The sequence below is a fragment of the Pararge aegeria genome, chromosome 3, assembly GCF_905163445.1.
Source record: "Pararge aegeria chromosome 3, ilParAegt1.1, whole genome shotgun sequence".
Classification (NCBI taxonomy): domain Eukaryota; kingdom Metazoa; phylum Arthropoda; class Insecta; order Lepidoptera; family Nymphalidae; genus Pararge; species Pararge aegeria.
In genome coordinates, this window is record NC_053182.1 from 17,159,750 (window position 1) to 17,178,502 (window position 18,753).

At 37.3% G+C, this 18,753-nt stretch overlaps 1 protein-coding gene across 1 annotated transcript in view; it reads right to left on the minus strand.

Moving 5' to 3' along the window:
- Positions 1 to 14,240, minus strand: part of LOC120635964 (tribbles homolog 2-like) — a 63,998-nt gene extending 49,758 nt beyond the window's left edge. Inside the window, exons 1-3 of the mRNA XM_039907179.1 lie at positions 14,007 to 14,240; positions 13,447 to 13,859; positions 6,351 to 6,640 (exon numbers count right to left, since the gene is read on the minus strand). Of these exons, the coding sequence (XP_039763113.1) occupies positions 6,351 to 6,640; positions 13,447 to 13,764 (608 nt within the window). The 5' untranslated portion in view covers positions 13,765 to 13,859; positions 14,007 to 14,240. The remainder of the gene's footprint in view (positions 1 to 6,350; positions 6,641 to 13,446; positions 13,860 to 14,006) is intronic.
- Positions 14,241 to 18,753: the final 4,513 nt, after the last annotated feature.

Consider the following 18,753-nt stretch of genomic DNA (forward strand, 5'->3'; position numbering starts at 1 on the left):
CGTATCACCAAAAAAGGTGCGAACATGCGTTATTTATAGTAGTGACGAATACTTGCGTCGCCCTCGTCCGACTCCCGCATTTATTTACGGAATTGGGAGGAGTGTAGGTTGAAAGCATTCCCGTCTGCTTCAATCACGCAGGCTGAGCTCATCATCATCATATCAGCTTGTAAGGCGTCAATTGACCATCACACCAGTCCTCGGACTTCCTCTTCACTCAACCACTTATGGATTTTCCAATTCTTAGAGCTATCACGCTACACATGATCTGGCTAGATAGCCATTTAAAGTTGATAATAGTGTGAGATATGACAGTGACCTTGGTTCTTCTAACCACTGATCCTATTATCCAGAAAAATCCTAACGACACTTTCTTCTTGGTTCTGAACTTCCAAAAATATTTAGGCCCACGGCTTCACGTTTCAGCACCGCAGTAGACAAGTTAGGAAGGTAAGGGTTAACCGAGGTGCATTGTTTTAATTTCTTTATTGCATGACGTAGGGTACACGCACTGCTTCCCAAATGAGTTCAATCGTCGGTTCCGCACGAGCGAAGAGGCGGCGCGAACCGCGGGCGCAGCGTCGGCGCCAGCGACATTGGCACAGTTGCGCACGACCTCAGCAGCCGCAAGTCGACCGAGGCCACAACAAACGCCCCAAAAAGAATAACATAGACGTCGGAATTCCGGCACGCCTGAATCATGTCGTACGACCGTAAACCCGATGTGGGAGGAAGAGAGAGTATATGGAGCGTTTGCTCAATGCGACAATCTAGCTACAAAGCGATGATTATAGATTTAGGGAGCCACTACCTTTAGGCTATAATCAAACTCCAAGAGTATTCGAAGTTATTTATGAAAAAAAATGTGAGGATGGTTTGAGAACAATAGATCCTGAAGGGTCGAAGTGCAACCGCTAATAATATATAAATAAATTCGATATGTGAACACAATCAAAACTATCGATCCTGAATTACACTTATACCTGTACGCGAATGCCAAGAGAATATACGCCGTACTTTTCGCGCAAATCTGTATCTAAGGGACGATTATGCAATTCTAACAATACCTTTTACGTTTCACTAGAAGTCATACCTACAACTGTCGAAATTGAGAGACGCACTGACGCGAACGGGTTACAACTCACAGAGCGCCCGGTATTATGCAAATGCGTCGCTTTGAGTTAGCGGTGTGTCTTACTCTTACACCACGATACTTTGGCAACGTAGTTTCAAAACATTTTCAAAACAGCCGGTGTGGGCGCAGCTATACACGCCGATTCGTTGCCAATATCAGAAATCGCTTCGGTGATCAACACATGATATCGTAACTTTGTTAAATTATAAATAAGAATAGTGTCGCTTATTTACAGGAAAACTCTGAACAGTATTTAAAAAAAAGAATCTTTAAATTAATATTCTTGGTAGTTTGTTCTGGATTTAATAATATCAGTTACGTGATATGAGACTATCAACGACGATAATATTTGTGGAATTAAAAAAATTATGTCTAGTGTAAGTCGGCATTTTTAAACATTTGTAAAATTCTGTATAAACAACACTGTAGGGAAATTTAACGCAGGACGTGGCCGGGCCGGTATGCGACGCGACGGCGTCTGCCTGGTCTATCGCGGACCAATTTGGCACATCCGCTTGAGAGTGCCAGCGCAGCCGCAGCCATAAATATACCGCCCCGCAGACATGAGATAATTTCGCGACGAGAAAACACATTCAAATTAGCGAAAAAGAACAATACAGTTTATAAGTGTGTCCACATTAGAGAGATCCCAGGCGCTTGCACATTCTACAAACCTAATGCTGTTTCAGTTGCAGCTAATAAGAAAGAGTATTGGCGGAGGAGAGCCTTATGGGATGAGGCTAGGAAAAAGACCGAAGATCATATTATTGGCTGCATTGCATAACGCGTAATGTTACAATTTTTGTTGCAGTAAGACGCAAGAAAATAAAAGAGTACAATTGTGGGCACGCCTAAAGTTTAAAAGTCAATACGAGAAGTATTCCTGTTACCACTTTATTAAGTATGTATCAAGTTGCGAAATCAAAAGCCATATCGCGAGCGGCTCATTGTTTGCGATGTATGCGATCACCCGATCCGGCTTCTAAACACCGTGTTACGCAAAAAACCACGGGTTTTGTTTTGTTACCTGGAACGTTTCGCCGCGGTATTATTATTTTGGCTTGGAGTGGGCGGGATGAGCCCGAACAATACGCCGAGGACAATATTTTATACCTGAGACTGTTTACAAAGGTTCGTTCTGTTTACCAGCGAGGGAGAGCTCGCGGGCTCCGCCGAGTCTGGTGCATCTTATATTCGTCCATTGTAAACATTTCGTACAGCAAATTAAAATTTTGGGAGACGTTCTAATTCACAATACACTCTTTTATTATAATGAGATACTTCCGCTTGCAATATCCTGTCGGCTATGGCAAAACTTGTAATTGTATTCGTAGGGAAACATCCGGCTGAAGAAAGAAGTTTTGCATCACGCTTATAATAGATTTTCTTGGACATCAATTAGTAGGTAAAACGGCATGTGCATTGATGCATAATTTGATTATCTCGAATTGGGACCGTTTACCTGCGCTATCGACCCAAACTTACCTCGATTTCTTTTAAAGACCCTTGTCCGGATGCTATGATTGAGATTTCCTTTAATATTTTTTGTAACTAGATACAATCATATTCAATAGATTGTGCATCCTCTTAGGTGAAAGTAAGCGACAGAACCAGTCGTTTAGCACCTTTCTACTTGCTAACGAATATGTAACCTAGTTCCAATACATAACTAGTTAACAAAGAATGAATAGTAATGTAGGAAGGATTTAGATGTAATCTCCTTTAACTCAGTTTCATTATTCAGATTGTTCACAAAAATATAATAACTAATATAATAATCGCATAAAAATATTCAGTTCCCATCACAGTCAGGCATCCTACTTTTCACCTAATTATAATGTCAAAGCGAGCTAGCTACCCGGTCTTATATCGGCGGACAAAAATAATTTCATCCCGTCTCAAAGGACGGGTAAAAACTACGGACGAGTGTCAAGAAAATCCACTTCAAAGCGTCAAAGAGACGCGGAATCAATATTAATGTTCTTATTTACCTTTGAGACGGTGCGAATCGCGGTATAACGCGGCGGAGTTGGCCGGATGACTCGAATTTATAATAAGGGGCGCTTTTATATCAGACGTGAGAACGGAGGTCGAAAGGGCGGGTCACTTGCTCGAATTGCACCTTCCACGATCGGACATGCGACCATTCTCACGACTAAGAGCGTGAAAAGAATAATCTTGACCACCGCGACATGTGCACGATCATTAGAATTTATTAGGGCTACGCAAGGTCAGCTGCCGGTATGCAAATGATATTTGACCGGTTGTTTAATCGGACAGAATTTCTCTGGGAAAGTTAGACGCACGCCCATTAACAAACGGGAAATTGTTTTAGGTCAAGATCCTGTCACACAGCTGGCTACCTGACATGGTGCGCTCCGTTAATATCACGGAAACAAAAAGTTACATTTCCTTTCCGAAGTGGTGTGGCATATGGCGAAACTGGACTTGTATACGCAGCTTGCGTTTGTGATTGTAGACAATCTGTCACTCTCATAAAGTGCAGACAACTGGCATTAGATGTTATTTTAGCTTTATTTAATTTGATGACAAGTCAACTACACTAAAGCTCGGCTAATCTAATCCTAAAGAAATCGTTAAGGTGCATAAAAAGCGTTTTTCAATATAATGGAATGATGAAAAAATATAATGGATGGAAGAATTAATAAGTATAAATGTGTTCTAATTAATAACGAATACTAATATAATAAAATGAAAAAGTTGAATCAGGGTCAAACTTTTCGTGTAAAAGCGAAACGAGCACCCAAAAATAACAAATCTGCCGAAATTTATAAAACTTTCGTAGCTGTTTTAAGATTTAGGCTTTTTGTATAATAACCGAATGTGTTTTGGCATTCCGGCTTTGAGCAGCAACTTTGAAAGGCTTCTCAAGTTGCGGTGTACTTCGCTATGCGGCTCTGCTATTACGTAAAAGGTGAAGCAAAAGTTTTTACATGCGAGGCACGGCTCCCGTTCCGCTTCGCGAAACGACGCTTTTGACAACGTTGGCTTTGATGATACTCCGCTGAAGGGTATTAAATTCTACCCTTTTTTTACCGTACGTCCACTCAAAAGCGGACTAAGTTAATACTGTTACGTAAACATAGCCACGGGATTACAGTTCATGTAACCTCGGCTTTGACGTGTGCCGTTTTTGCGTCCAGCGGTCGCATCAAAGGCATTTTTTTAAATCAACTTGATGAATGTCATCTGGGACAAATGGAATATCCACACAGGTCAAAGAATCCATTATTGTCTGACTGAATTTTGTGGAGGCGTAATGAAAATTGTCTCGGCTGGGATGTCAAGGAGCCCGCATTATACGAAAGGTGGGTTTGTTGCCCCTGTCGTGGGAGGGCAATCCAAATGAGATTGGATTTGTGTGAATAAATTCCACCCAAATGGTGAGGTTTCTAAATTCTTGAGTACAATTCATTATGATAATAGAAAGCGAGATTGGGTTCGTTATCAAAATAAGCGATCTTTTAAAAACAAACAATGTAAGGGTTAGAGGTACGGGACAGGTGGATGATGGAGCTTTATTTCTAGCTCACAGGAATGCGATTGTTGATGTAAATAACGTAAGGGGTGCATAATATAATATTGTTGATTATTTATAAGGATCAGGTGATTGGATAAGGGAGGGAGACACAGGTACCCGCATAGGGGTCGCAGTGCATGCGGTGCGCGGGCGCAACGCCGCTCACCCTTGACCTGATTGTATTGACGCAGCAATGACACCGCTCGCCTTGAGCCGCTAGCATTGCCGGAGATATTCGCAACAATGGAGGCCAGATAACGTTTCAAAAGTCGAAAATCCGCCGGTTCCTACCGGCTGCTTGTAATTAATAAAGTTGGGTAATTATTTGTAATATTTGCGCCTTCGCTGTTTAATGCAACTCTTGTTCAATATACTGTTGTGCATTTTGTATTGATATATTTTTTTTGGGCTGGGATATTGTTAACTGATATTATCATATTTTCCAATACACTGGCATAATTCAATACAGTCGATCGAGTTACAAATAAGACTAACTGTGAATGGGACGAGGTGCGAAAGGGACAAATCGCATATGTTAAAGGGACAAGTTTCGAATGGGACGACTTGCGTTAAACCTATTGTGTCATTTTATTCTACTCCCGATAAACAAACTTTTTCACATGCAATTTTGTTTCTAAAGCATTATGAGTCAGAGCAACAACTTCTATTGAATCTGCTAATTTTATAAGTATTTGAACAAATGCACAAGCCATCAACGTCGTAAAGTGCTAATTAAATAAGTACCTGTAAATAACATTTCGGTAGACACATTCAAACATTACATAAGCCGGATGCAGTATACATGGTAACAATAAATTGCATGATAACAGTTTATGTCTTACATGGGCCTATCGGTTACAAAGGAAACGAAGCTACTAGATACAAACATCGTTTCCGTTTCCGACGTTACTGTGTCTTTGGAATTCACTTTTTCTCACGGAACTTTTGTAGTGGGCGGATCAACAAAAAATTGAAGATAAGTGATTGATTTATATACTATAAATAAGGTTAGTGTATTGTATCTGTATTTTATATTTTCAATGTTCTACTTTCTATTTTTTTTAGACATTACTATCTTTAAATTCTTTATATATTTTAAATATGAAGGGCACATTAGGACCTACTTTACAAGCACACGTTTTACAGCCTTTGAATAGACCGCCGATGATTTCCCAACTTTATGTTATGTTTTCGCAAGGACTTTGATTTAATGTAGAGAAATCTCGTCTAGTATAAATCGCAATCGGTTGAAATACAACGTTATCGTAGTACAGCAGAGCCGTTCGGATTGCCGTGTGCTAAATTTTGCCAATGAAATCACGTGACGCAACGCTCCCCTACTGACGATATCTCCAGCTCGCAATCGAAAATCGTTTACCTTGTGTAATTTGCATTGACAAAGTTACTCGAGTCTCAGTTGTTAACTTAAACTTCAATCGCAGAACTTGGACGTAGCTCGTGTCTTTTGCTTAAAGAGTTTGTACGGATGCATGCATCGTTTCATAATAAGAAGACAAAAACGATTAATCCATCGGATGATACCACGAAAAATTGGGTATCCCAAAACTTTTAGGAATCTTATTTATGGTCGTAATAAGATCCGACTTGCAGTACTTAAAGTTATTTTGTTTCGTCACGCTTATAGATACGTATCAAATGATCAAGCAAACTCACCTCTGAGGATCCGCAAAGACGAATTTTCTCAACTTAAGGTCTCTTAAAACGATGCCTTGTTCGTGACACGCCGCTACTGTTTCCGCCATTTGCCTGAACAATCTGCGTGCTTCGTGTTCTCTTAACCGTTTCCTCGCCCTCACATACGAATGCAAGTCTGAGTGCGACCTCGGGAATATGAGGTACACCCTCTTATCACCAACCAGCACTTCGTGGATCGGATTCACGTGTGGGTGGCCGTCTAAACGGTAGTGCGCTTGCAGGAGACTACTGCAATCTCTTGATACCACCTGAAAAGAATATTAGTATGAGAATTCTGAAAGTAGTATTTTTTTCCAATTAAATATATTTCTATATACAATGTTTGTGTGTCAATGACTCTTACCCTAGTGGCGAAATTTTGGAAGAAACACATTTTATAAATTAGTGTGTTAAGTACCATTTTAATGGGGATAGAATTTTAACCGGTCGTGGTACAACCCTCTTCTACTTTGCTCTTAGAAAAGCTGTTATTCAATTCCCATTGATTATATAATAGAAACCATATACTCCCTACGTAGGAACCGACACAACATCTCAAGGAGATTCTATTTTTAAAGGATATCAAAGGGCTAAGTCTAATATGAATACAGACTACGCTTTTAAATGAATGAATGCTGACCCTTTGCAAATACGTACTGGACATCAAAGCAGTTACTAGGTAGTTAGATATTATTATTTGATGTGTTCAAAAACTACTGGATACGAACTGATTTCTAAACGAAATTTCTAACAGATGCACGATTCCAATAATAGAACTGTAAACATTCCTTCGTCAGTAATAACTTTTGCCAATTCTTAAAATAAAGGACAGCAGTGCAGATTAAAAATACAGATGTTTGGTGATGTGTTAAGATTAAAAATTACAGTCAGTTATCATCGAGTTATTTCAGAGATGGTTTTTTTTGAACGGCTGACAGGATAGCAATATATTTCCGAACTTAGCTCGAAATTTCAACGAAATATTTTGTGTTCGCAAATATAAAATACCAAAACCTTTGATTTTCCGACTGGCATTAATAGTGAATCACGTCGCGTGCGTTGAGGCGTTTATTTTGAAACTTTACCGTATTATATATAGCCTGTGTAATTGTTTCTAGATATAGAGGGAAGTTTGGCATGAAACAACGTTCAGGAACTACTAGTAAGTATAAGACTTCTGCCCTCATTATTTTTTTACAAACGTAGTAGTAGTTATTGATGCTCCGCTCAAATCAATGCTCTATCTTTAAAGACTCGCTACACTGTCTGACTGGATAGGAATTTGATGAGATTGGTACTAGCAGCGTGTTATCCTATGAAGTACGTGCTAAATTCTTTGCTTGGGAGTTACTAGTTGCAGAATCATGTCCACTCCAATCCGATTTTAACCGAATGTCGTGAGGACGGACACCTTTACTTATTAAGCTCATGGATAGGGTGTTTCATTAGTGATAGTTTTAATAACCCGGCTTTTAATAATAAGCCGGGTATAATATATTAAAGATGCTACAGAGTTTCCTCGTTGAAACAGTTTCTTCTACAGATTTCGTCAAATAAATTTAGGTATGTTTTACTTGTCTTAGTTAGGGCGTAGTACGAAAATAATATTTGACCTATTTGTCAAGTGTTTGCGAAAAAAGAGCCGATAAGAATTTGCAATAGGCATTTGAGCTGAGGCAATTGATAATATTTGGCTCCATATGTGTCTACAGCTAACCTACTTACCGCTATCAATATTTATTTAATCGTTACTGTTGCTAAATATTTACCGATCTACATTTTTGAGGTAAGTTATTTGTCAAATATAAAAATGCAGCAAATTCAGTCAAATAGCTGAGTTCATAAAGGCATCATAACCAGGTACCAACAAGCTTAGGAACTTTACTTATATCTTTAATTATTTCCATACTATTTAATAATATATTCGATTCAATTAAACTATAGCTATATCAAATTATTGTAATTTAAGATAAAAAAGAATACAATAGAATGATATCTTGCATTTACTGGCAAAGTCACATTGAATATCAAAGTGGTTATTACGTAAAACCAAAGAGGATACAAACACTACGATCATCGGTACAATGTATTTACATCATGGTTCAGTTGAAAAACATTTAATGTATTGAAACAAAAAAAAAATCCAGTTAAATCCAGTTTACACGCGGAAGTGTATAATAAATGCAAATTGTAATATATAATTCCATTGTACCTAACTTAGTTATTTTTTGTTTTAAAAGCGTGTTTCAAATTAAATTATTTTACATTGAGTTTCTAATTAGTTTCTCAGAAGAATAATCTCCGTAAACTTTTGGTGAACTTTGTAATTCACAAAGAGGTTGTGATTATTCAAGAGTGCTTACTAAATCTAATTTTGGTTTAATTTGATTACATAGCTTACATCAATTTATACGTAAGTTAACGTAAAATGTTTGACTATAAAAATATACTTATTACATGTCATTTTTAGAATTTGAAAGTATTCTTTTTGTTTGCATCGAGTTCATATCTCGTTTAGTTTCCTGATAACAAATAAGAATTGTCAGTGAGTCAGCAATGAACTTGTAACACATTTCTATTACGTGTTAACGAAATGGCTATATGCGGGTGGAGGGCACTGGGAGGGGGGCCCGCTAGCCTCGCTATGACATTCGGCGATCGGTGCGTTATCAACTCGTCTATTTCACAATGTCAATGAGAAGGTCAAGCCAGCGTATTTTCGACGCGCATCCATTAACGTGATCAGTAGCGTGCACTTCATACACGCACAAAAGCACTACCTACACTGAAGAAACCGCTTAAATATTAATGCGTTTATTTTTTTGTTTTTTGACCTGTATACATGATATCATTTTTAAACGATGGCAAAGCTTAGACTTTACGAGGAGTAATATGAAATACTTTTTATGTAAGGGAAAAAATTCAATAGGAGAAGGAATTTGCTTTATTCCGCGACGAATTCCCTACCTACCTAGTCAACTAGGTAGGCCTAATCATAAAACAGACAATAAACATAACATATCATAAGTCTCCAAGATCTAAGTATATTTTGTGTAATTTTTTTATTACACATATACGGCCGTTTTATTTATAAAAAAAAAAATCTTTTCAAAGAGTAGGTAAACGTCCCTACTGCATAATGCAACCTCATGCAACACAGATCACCTTGGATCCAATTTCTCAGTTGCGAAGTCTGTTTAATTTTGTGAAATCTATAACTTTACACATGGCCAACTACATATTACGTAGGTACATACTTTATATCCTCACAAAATCTACATATCCAAGCGTTTTATTAGAGCAGATTTTTTTCATCGTACCCTCAAAAAAGTGGTAGCTGGATATTAAAACAGACATTTGAATAACTTTACTCATACATCCCTTAAAAAAGCTAGTTTATTTTCTCTATTTTCAAAGCAATACAAATAATACCGGGTAAGATATCATAACATTCAGCGTAATGTAATACAAATGTGGATACAGTAGTGTTGGCAAGAGTCGATGTTGTAAATACAAGGCGTTTAAGCAACGATAATGTTGCTTCACTTAACCTTGTCAGGTTCTCACGAGGGAAGTGCCTATTCTGCGCCTTGACAATACCTGTATGGGCCTTTGTTAGTAGTCTAGTACTACTGGAACTATGTATCCTGTATTGCCTAAATCAAAACCAACATATTGTATTACTTAACTATAGTAAGTCATGGTAAAACTCGTTTCTATTGTTGGTACGGTACGTTGCTTCACGGCTTCTAGCCCTTCTGTCGTATTCTGATTATTAAAAAAACATGGATTGTCTTTGGCAATAATTAGATCAATTTCGCTACGGCTCTTCTCTGACGACTCTTTTGAATAAATGTGTTTAGGGTAAACGTTATTTGTGTATATCTTTGTACTGTTACAATTTGCGTCTGAACTAGGACCTTTTGCATTGGATAGGTGGATAATTGGTGCTAGATTTTAAGATGTGTATAGGCAATGCAAGAAGCTAAAACTGTACTTTAAAAAAAAAAAAAATTTGTTTAACCGAATTTAGAAATGTAAACTCTACTGTTTGAGTGTTATCATAACTTATAGTCATTTGCGAGCTCATAAAATTAGCACTATCAAATAATGTAATGTACATACATTGGTAATTGTGACATTATTGGATAGGTAGGTTGCGACAGAATCAACTGTAATATTACACAGAAGCAATTTTGCTGCAAAAGCCAACTTTGTTTAGGTGTTCGTCCAGTTTTTTATCGAAAACACCTGGCGAATCGTTATAATTAGGTATAGGTAGGTGTATCGCGCGCATGTATTGCAAGGATCTTCAAAATAACGAGTTTCCTAACTGGTTTGTGAGCTTTGTACTTTGCCTTGGCGCCTGCATGATTCAAACCGACGCGGAACAGATTTCGCTCGCAAAAAAAAAACAAGGAATTTACTCGAACCGCGCTTTAATTTTATCAGATGACGCATTTGATTTAATCTGTATCTGATATCCTGGTTATGGCAGTTGGATTGTTGTTAAGTTTATTACTGAACGTTTCGTCTAGAACTTATTAGCACGTCTGGAAAGTACCTACTATCAAAACAATGTTATATTATGGAGTTACCCATTCCATAATATAACATTGTTTTGATATTGACAACCTAATGAGTGATTAAAATGGCAATCTTAGGAAGTAGGCACTATGCCTTGCTGCGGTGGTTTCAACAGCGTTTTAGATATTATTTTAGCACTTCAATAGTTAGTGAAATTTCAATTTAAAGGCACATTTATCCGTAACAATATTTGCATGAATCTTCACTTGTAAAATTTGTTTACGGTAATGGCTCAATATCTGAAGACTGCTACAGATGACGCATTTGGTTAGATCTGCGATTGATATTCTCGTTAATCTCACGGTGTGAACGTAGTGACGTCTGGAATTAGCGTTATTGTTTGCAGTTGCGAAAGTCGACACATGACATTGTAAACGATGGCTCTGGCCTACAAGTGCGATCGAGCAGCGCAAGACCGTGACATATAAAGTTTGACATCAATGCTTTTAACGGCAAAATATATATCACACGAGGTAATAATCTTAACTAATAAAGGCTGAATTTTATTACCTACACTTATGTTATTTTTGGTTCTTATTTGGAAGTGCTCTAATTTTTTTTTTTTTTTTAATACTACGTAACGCAATAACGAGGTCTATATTGAGCGCTTCCCTTGAAAAGCCTTTATTTTTTTTGCTAAACTAAAATAGAAACATTAGAAAATAATGCTCTTTGTGCATCTTTAAAACAATTTTTCTCCCTATAATCGGTACTTTTAATTTTAAATTATAATATTATCGATATACCAAGGGATAGCTAGACGCCAGCATGAGGATATCGTCGAAGTTACCTAGGCATGTAGTATTTTTTATATTGTTTCAAAATAAAACGAAATCTTATTAACGTAGTTTTACTAAAGTTTGCGGTTTTAAATTTATACATTGTGTAGATACTAAAAGTATTTGATTTAAAAGTGTGAAGCTTAATTAAAACTGACCTTTGTAATGTATAATTATTGTAGCAGTTAGGTTCATTTTGAGCTGTCGGTCTCTACTTCGATAAAAAATGATAAGCGTACCTTACTTACCTTACTTAGTACCTTACCTATTTGCCTGTCTGTTCAGTGATAGCTTTCATACTTTTATAAGTGCACAGTTTCGATAACATTTGACAATTATTGTTGAGGTTAAATATTGGTGACTAGCTTTTACCCGCGGTCTTACGCACCGAACGCTACCGTGTTTTGCACTAGCCTATGTCACTCTGCGTCTTTTTAACTAACTTTATGCAAAAAAATCGAGTTTGTTAGGCTTAGTTAGGCCGAAGCAACTGCTGAGTTTCTTGCCGTCTTTTTCTCGGTAGAATCTGCTTTCCGAACCGGTGGTAGAGTCACTACACACAGACAGACTTGACGTTTCATAAGTGCGTATAGGTATGAAGCCTACTTGAAATAAATGAAGTTTGATTTTTTGAAAAGGAAGGACAAAAAACATAATCTCGTACCTATTTAGGTATAAAATTAGTAAAGATTCTATGCCTGCCTAATTATTACCAAATTATGAATCCCAACAAATATAAAACACCTTCAGGTAGGTACTATACCTACTATCGTCGTGATATTGTTACCGCAGATAAGAAATTATCAGCACTATCAGTGTGAGAATTCATTTTCAAGGGCAATAAGAGTTACGGAGTTAACTCGGTTTTGAGTAACAATTGTTTAATTGCATTGAATGGGAAACACCATGTGGGCATATTATTGGGAATCGAGCTTATCTCCATGGGGCGTCTATCCCGTGGGATACACGGAACCCTTTTTGATTAAGCTAGCGGATATTGAGTACCTACCTATTGCTTTTATATTTAAAGCAATCTATATTAGGTAGGCATTGCAGTTTGCTAACCCTGGCCAACCTGGATCATGGTTCATTATGGTTACAAAGGCTGAGTTAGTGACCGCATTTTTATGATTCAATAGTTAATAAGGTATATAGATTTGCATGGATATCAGTCTTTTAAATTAGAGACACAGTGCTCATAACAAGTAATTAAGTAATAACTGGACCAGTGGTCGAGTATAACAGTGTATCAATCAAACAAAACTGCGCAAGAAACCAGGCAAAATTTCGACACGAGATACGTTACGAATACCTGTCGTGTCGTCTGACGAATGATAAATCGTTATAACTAAATGTCTCTTTAGCAAAGACAATGCTGAATTTTAAACTACAGAGTAGTTAGTGCCTACAACCATTCCAATTTCAAATTAATGGTCAGTAATTTGCTATCTCAACAGTTTAAAAATTAACTTAATTATTGTTTTCGATATTTAAAAGGTGTTCAAAAGGTGTCACGGAAGATAGTTTGGTAACTAATAAGTGGCAGAGTAGGCAAGATTCGTAGTATACCTAGATTCAAGAGAAAAAATAATAATTCTGCGCCAGTATGCAAGCTTGGCTAGGTGTTTGCTACCAATTTCGTATTGTGCGGGGTAGACGCGGTCCAACTGGTTTTCGTTTATAGTTATCGATATAGATAGGTCACTTACTTTGCAAACATATTCCTCTTGCGTGCGCACGTCCACACACCGGCAAAGCGATGACCCTTCCACTTGTTCGAGTAATAGATACTTTTCCGCAACGAGGGCCGCTTGGAACTGATGCTGGGGGGGCGAAGGGCTAGCTGGCGCCGGGCTGGCTGGCGCCGGGCTGGAGGGCGAAGGAGCCGCCGACAAGCGGTCTGTGAGGGAAGGCGAAGGCGCTCTCTCATCGGCTTTGCTGTGCTCTCCCGCTGGAGCCACGGGAACAGTCACGGCAGGCTTGCTCAGGCGCAGCGGCCACAGCAACGAAGGCGATCCGGGTTCCATCACTACACTTAACACTGTCACGTCACAATACACTAATGTTCACAGAACACAAACACTTAAAAACGAAGGAGGAACTATGATGAGATGAACATGATCTGCAATAGAAACGACACCCGATTAGATACTATAAACCTTTCCGTAAGACGTAGAATTACAAAATGTTTAAACTATGAGACAATCGACGATTTAGTAAGGGGAAATTGTAAAGTATTAAAAGTATGTCCTACGAATATGGTACGAACCTTGAAATGATTCGTCCTGAGTGGATATCGTTCCAAAATTTGACTGTCCGTGGTGGCGAATTTCGCTTACTGAGCACGGAGTTACAGGAATTAAATTCAAGTAAACCGAACACGTATAGACAGGCCAATATTTTGGGCCGGTGTCCGCTCGGGTTGGAGTGAGACTAAGCGAACACACAACCACCTTCCGCTAACGCCATTGCGAGACTAAATGAGAGTTGTGACGAGGCTGACGCGGCGCTCGCGGAGCCTCGGGCCAGCAACCGTGGATCCAACGTCCAATGTCGACACACCGTCAACTCGCGTACTACGCAAGCATACGCCATGCGGTTCAAAGACGTAGCGCGCGCTTGCATGTTGTCTCGCTCTCACTCGCTCATACACTGACCCTTGTAGTGGGATAGCACTCGACCATTCATTTACATTTTGCAATGCAATGATGTCAAATGTGTATACAGTTTCAATATTTTTCACAACAATAAATTAAACAACAGAAATTAAGTACAGTATTTTACAAAAATGTACGTAATGATTGCGAAAAATTCTCGTTTCAAGACTGAAATTCGAAATTGATTGACATTACTCGCTTACAAACGCACCTAATAAGAATAACCCTGTGATGCGACATCTACCTACCTACCTATACATCATTAATTTACATTGAAATTAGTTGGCAACTTACTAACTTACTTATTGCAAAAATAAACATTTTCAGTTGCGACATATCTGCGTAAAGCTGTTATTGCAAATTGACAATTGCCTATAAATTAAGTAAGTAGGTAGGTACTTATACGTTTTTGTATTTCGGTACCAAATAGTTCAAATCATGTTAAGATTTTTTTAATATTTTACTATTTATTTCAAATAATCATTGTCAATTTACCTTTGATTTATTTTGTTAATACATTTGTAAGAAGTTTTATATAGAGTAACAGCTACTCGCCCCACAAATAAGCTTGGTGCTGCTTTTGTGAAAGGTAAGCCCAAAGACTTCCATTATATCGATGGGTTAGCCTGGACACGTGTCCGAGGGCGCATGAGATTAGAGGGCGAAAATTATAACAAAAAAATATGAGTAGGTATGATAAAATAAAAAATTATATAATAAAATTTATCCAAATAAAGTTTTTAGATTTAATCTCGAACTTTATTAATTTATTAAGGCATTGGCAAAGTTTTCCTTAAAGAAGTTGGCTTTTTCACTCTTACAGTGGGACCTGAACTTATCTCATTCTGTGAGGTGATCCGTGCGCTGTAGTGGGCCATGATGATGATGATGATGATGATGATGATAAGTATATAAAACGGGACCGAATATTACCAAAGTACATTAAATCTTTGTTGTACTACTGCCTTGGTAAAAGTGACAAAACGTATGCGACGTGTATGACCTTTGTCAAAAATAAATGCAGGTATAACAATCGAATGTTATTTCTTATGAAATGCACTGCAGTCTTGCTTCATATCAAATGATATTATGAGCAGTATAATGAAATTGCAAATTGGCTTATTTAATTGAACGCTCAAAAGCCAAAATCAAGGGTATTTTATATTTTTTAATTGACGGATCAAGATGTCACATATAACTTCCGAGTGAAAAATCATCGTAAAAACTTCTGAGCTTTATTTTAAAGAAATAGAATTAACTGGACTTACTGCTTACTTTCACAAATTACATGTCAAACATTGTGCATTGGGCAATCATGGTGGACCCTTAAAAAGGTTGGTAAAAAAGGTTCAAACTGTTTGAGTTTACACGAATTCCTGACCCCGTATCCTGTACCCACAACCCTGTTTGAGCTTGCTTTTAGCAGCCCCCATCTTGCACCTCGTTACCAAAGGCGGAAGGAGGCAAACATTCAGGAGCAACCTGTGTTTGCCTACGCGTGATCCTGTTTTCATTTGGGAACGTGTTCTCATAAAGCGTCTAGAAACCCTTTCTATTTCGAGACCTACTAACACGTCCAACATTATATAACATTGTTTTTATAACTTAACAAGCTTATGCCCGCGACTTCATCCGCGTCCGTTTAGGTTTTTAAAGAATTCCGTTGGATTCGTCTCTTTATCCGTGCTTAAAATTATGCAGTGTGCTACTGGATGCAAGCTATATCAATGCAATGCTATCTCAAGATCGTATCACCAAATTTGGGCACAGCAAAAGATTTTATGGTTTATGGTGTTAAACCATTTAATCATCCCGCAGGACCCCTATTGTTTTTTGGGATAAATATAGCTTAAATGTTAACTAGGAGTATAGTATATTGCAATAAATCCATGTAGTAGTTTCCATCCAATGCACTAAGAGATAGACACGAACAAAAATTAAATCTTTTTGTATTCATTATCGATATTTAAGCTTCCCCTGATTACAATTTTCAAAAAATTTGAAATATAGGACGATCAGTTTTATTTTAAGTTTTCCCTATCTTAGTGGATACCTATATAAAGAATGCACCCTCCAAAATTCGTGTATTTTTCAAAACCAAAATTTCATGGATATTACTTGAAAAATGACAGAGTTACATACAAAGTTTAAGCCCCTATTTCACCCCGTAATTTAATTTTTTTTAAATAATTTAAATAATTTTAAAAATGTTGATGTTGAAAAAGAGCAACTGCTGACTTGCTTTGCGGCTTCTCTCGGTAGAATCTGCCTTTCGAGGTGAAATAAATGAATTTTGAAAATTTTTATACAACCTAAAAACAAGGTTGGATATTTTTTGTAGTAGTACTACTTACTGGCATGCTTATTTAAGCCGCGAAGCAGAATTGTTATGTTCTGGTCTGAAGGGCCTGGTTGCTGGTGTAAGAAGCTTAACATCTACTGATTGATGGCCTTAAGAAGGCGCATTGAAGGACATGTTTCTAACATAGCCTTCAAAGTAGTTTTGCTTAATTTATAGGCGATCGTTTTTCATTTCCCATCCGGTTGGCTATTAACTTGATAGTCAATTATTAATGTAAGTTATCTTATTAGAACTAACCGACACTGTGAGATAATAATTATCTTTACAGCATGAAAATTGCATAAAATGGCAAAAACCTCCTCCTTTACGTGCTATAGATCAATGTTAGTGTAAGCTGTGCTTTTGTGCATGTATGAAGTGCACGCCACAGCAATCATGCTGAGCTACGCTGCTGTTTTCTTGAGACAAATTTCTTATGCAACTACGAACACGCCTGAATATTTTCAAGAGAAAAACGTGCAGTTGTTCCGTTTTACAAAAATAAACCAAATTTCGGTAAGCTTATGACGTAGTTTTTGAAACAAATCGAAGAAGTTGCAACATGTTGTACTTTACAACAAAGACGATTCCAAAGTTTGCGAAATGACTCGAGAAAACAATTTAATTGGAACCAAAATGGAACAAAGAGACACTAAAAATAGCGCTATTTGAATCTGGTGTCACAGGGGGTTCTTTTCGTTTCCTAATACCGAGTTATGAACTGCCCCAACGTTTTTATGATGCATTATACTCAGAGCACGTGGCCATTGTAATGGGCATACGACGTCACAGGAAATTATAAAACAAGTTTCGAAATCCCTAATTTTTTCGCGATTTTCATTGACGTCAGAATTTTCTTTTGTAAGTTGCGACAGCCAGCTCACAAATGATTTTTTTAATATAATCTGTTACAACATAGTTTAAATCAACCTACCCTTTGTTATATGTTTTAAAAATAGTAGGTGGGTACTTAAAGTGCAGAATTAAAAACATACAGAAACCGTGTACACGACCAATATTTAAGCATCAAAAACTTTGGTAGTGTTTCTTAAACAGGCGGTTATCACTTCATACCATAGTTATAACTACTTATAGTTATCCATAAATTATGTACATAGTTCAAAAAAAAAAACTCAAATCATTGTAATTAATTTAATATTTGTTTTAGCTATTATGTATCGCGATGATTGTATTTTCCTAATTTCACGTTGTTGTAATGGGTCCGAAGGAAGGTGGCGACACTCTTAGTGCGAGTGTTAAAGCACTCCTTTGTGCACAAATCAATACAGTATCACTGTGTTCATAAGGAGATTCCTGCTGGTTAAATTTTCCTATTTGAAATAAATTAATAATTATTATATGCTATTAATAAAATGGGTAAAACGGAAAATGTTTGTGAACCAGTAACATTCCGCGGTTGTGAAGTGAGACGTGCGCGGGGCGTTTTCACTGTGTTTGGACACAACTTACTGCATGCAACAATGGCTGAATGAGGGTTATGTATATTAATTCGTTGAAAATTCTACACAAACGACAGTCGTTACGATCACCATACCCAGAATCAAGTCGAGTTTTGCCAAACGCTTCAGTCCATTTATAGACTCCTTATTAGACTTATTTATAATTATTAATTAAGTTACGAGTATTTGTGACACTAAACATTGCTCCGTCAAACAGGCGAAAACAAAAATTGTATTCTGGCTTGCTTCCTTAATCTTTGATTCAACAGAAAAACTTTTCTTGTCTCTAGCATAATTTCCGAATATACATATATTTATATATATATCTGACTTGCATTCCGACTTCTCCTCGGTAGAATCTGCCTTTCGAACCGGTGGTTTAGTCACTACAAACAGTTGAACTTGTTTTAAAAGTGCTTATATTAGGCCTACTTGAAAAAAAAGTAATTTAGAAAAGTGTTCCAAATTTCGTTAAGCTTATGACGTTGTTTTTGAAACAAGTAAAAAATAGTTCCAACACATTGTTTGCAACGAACACGAAACCAAAGTTTTGTAACG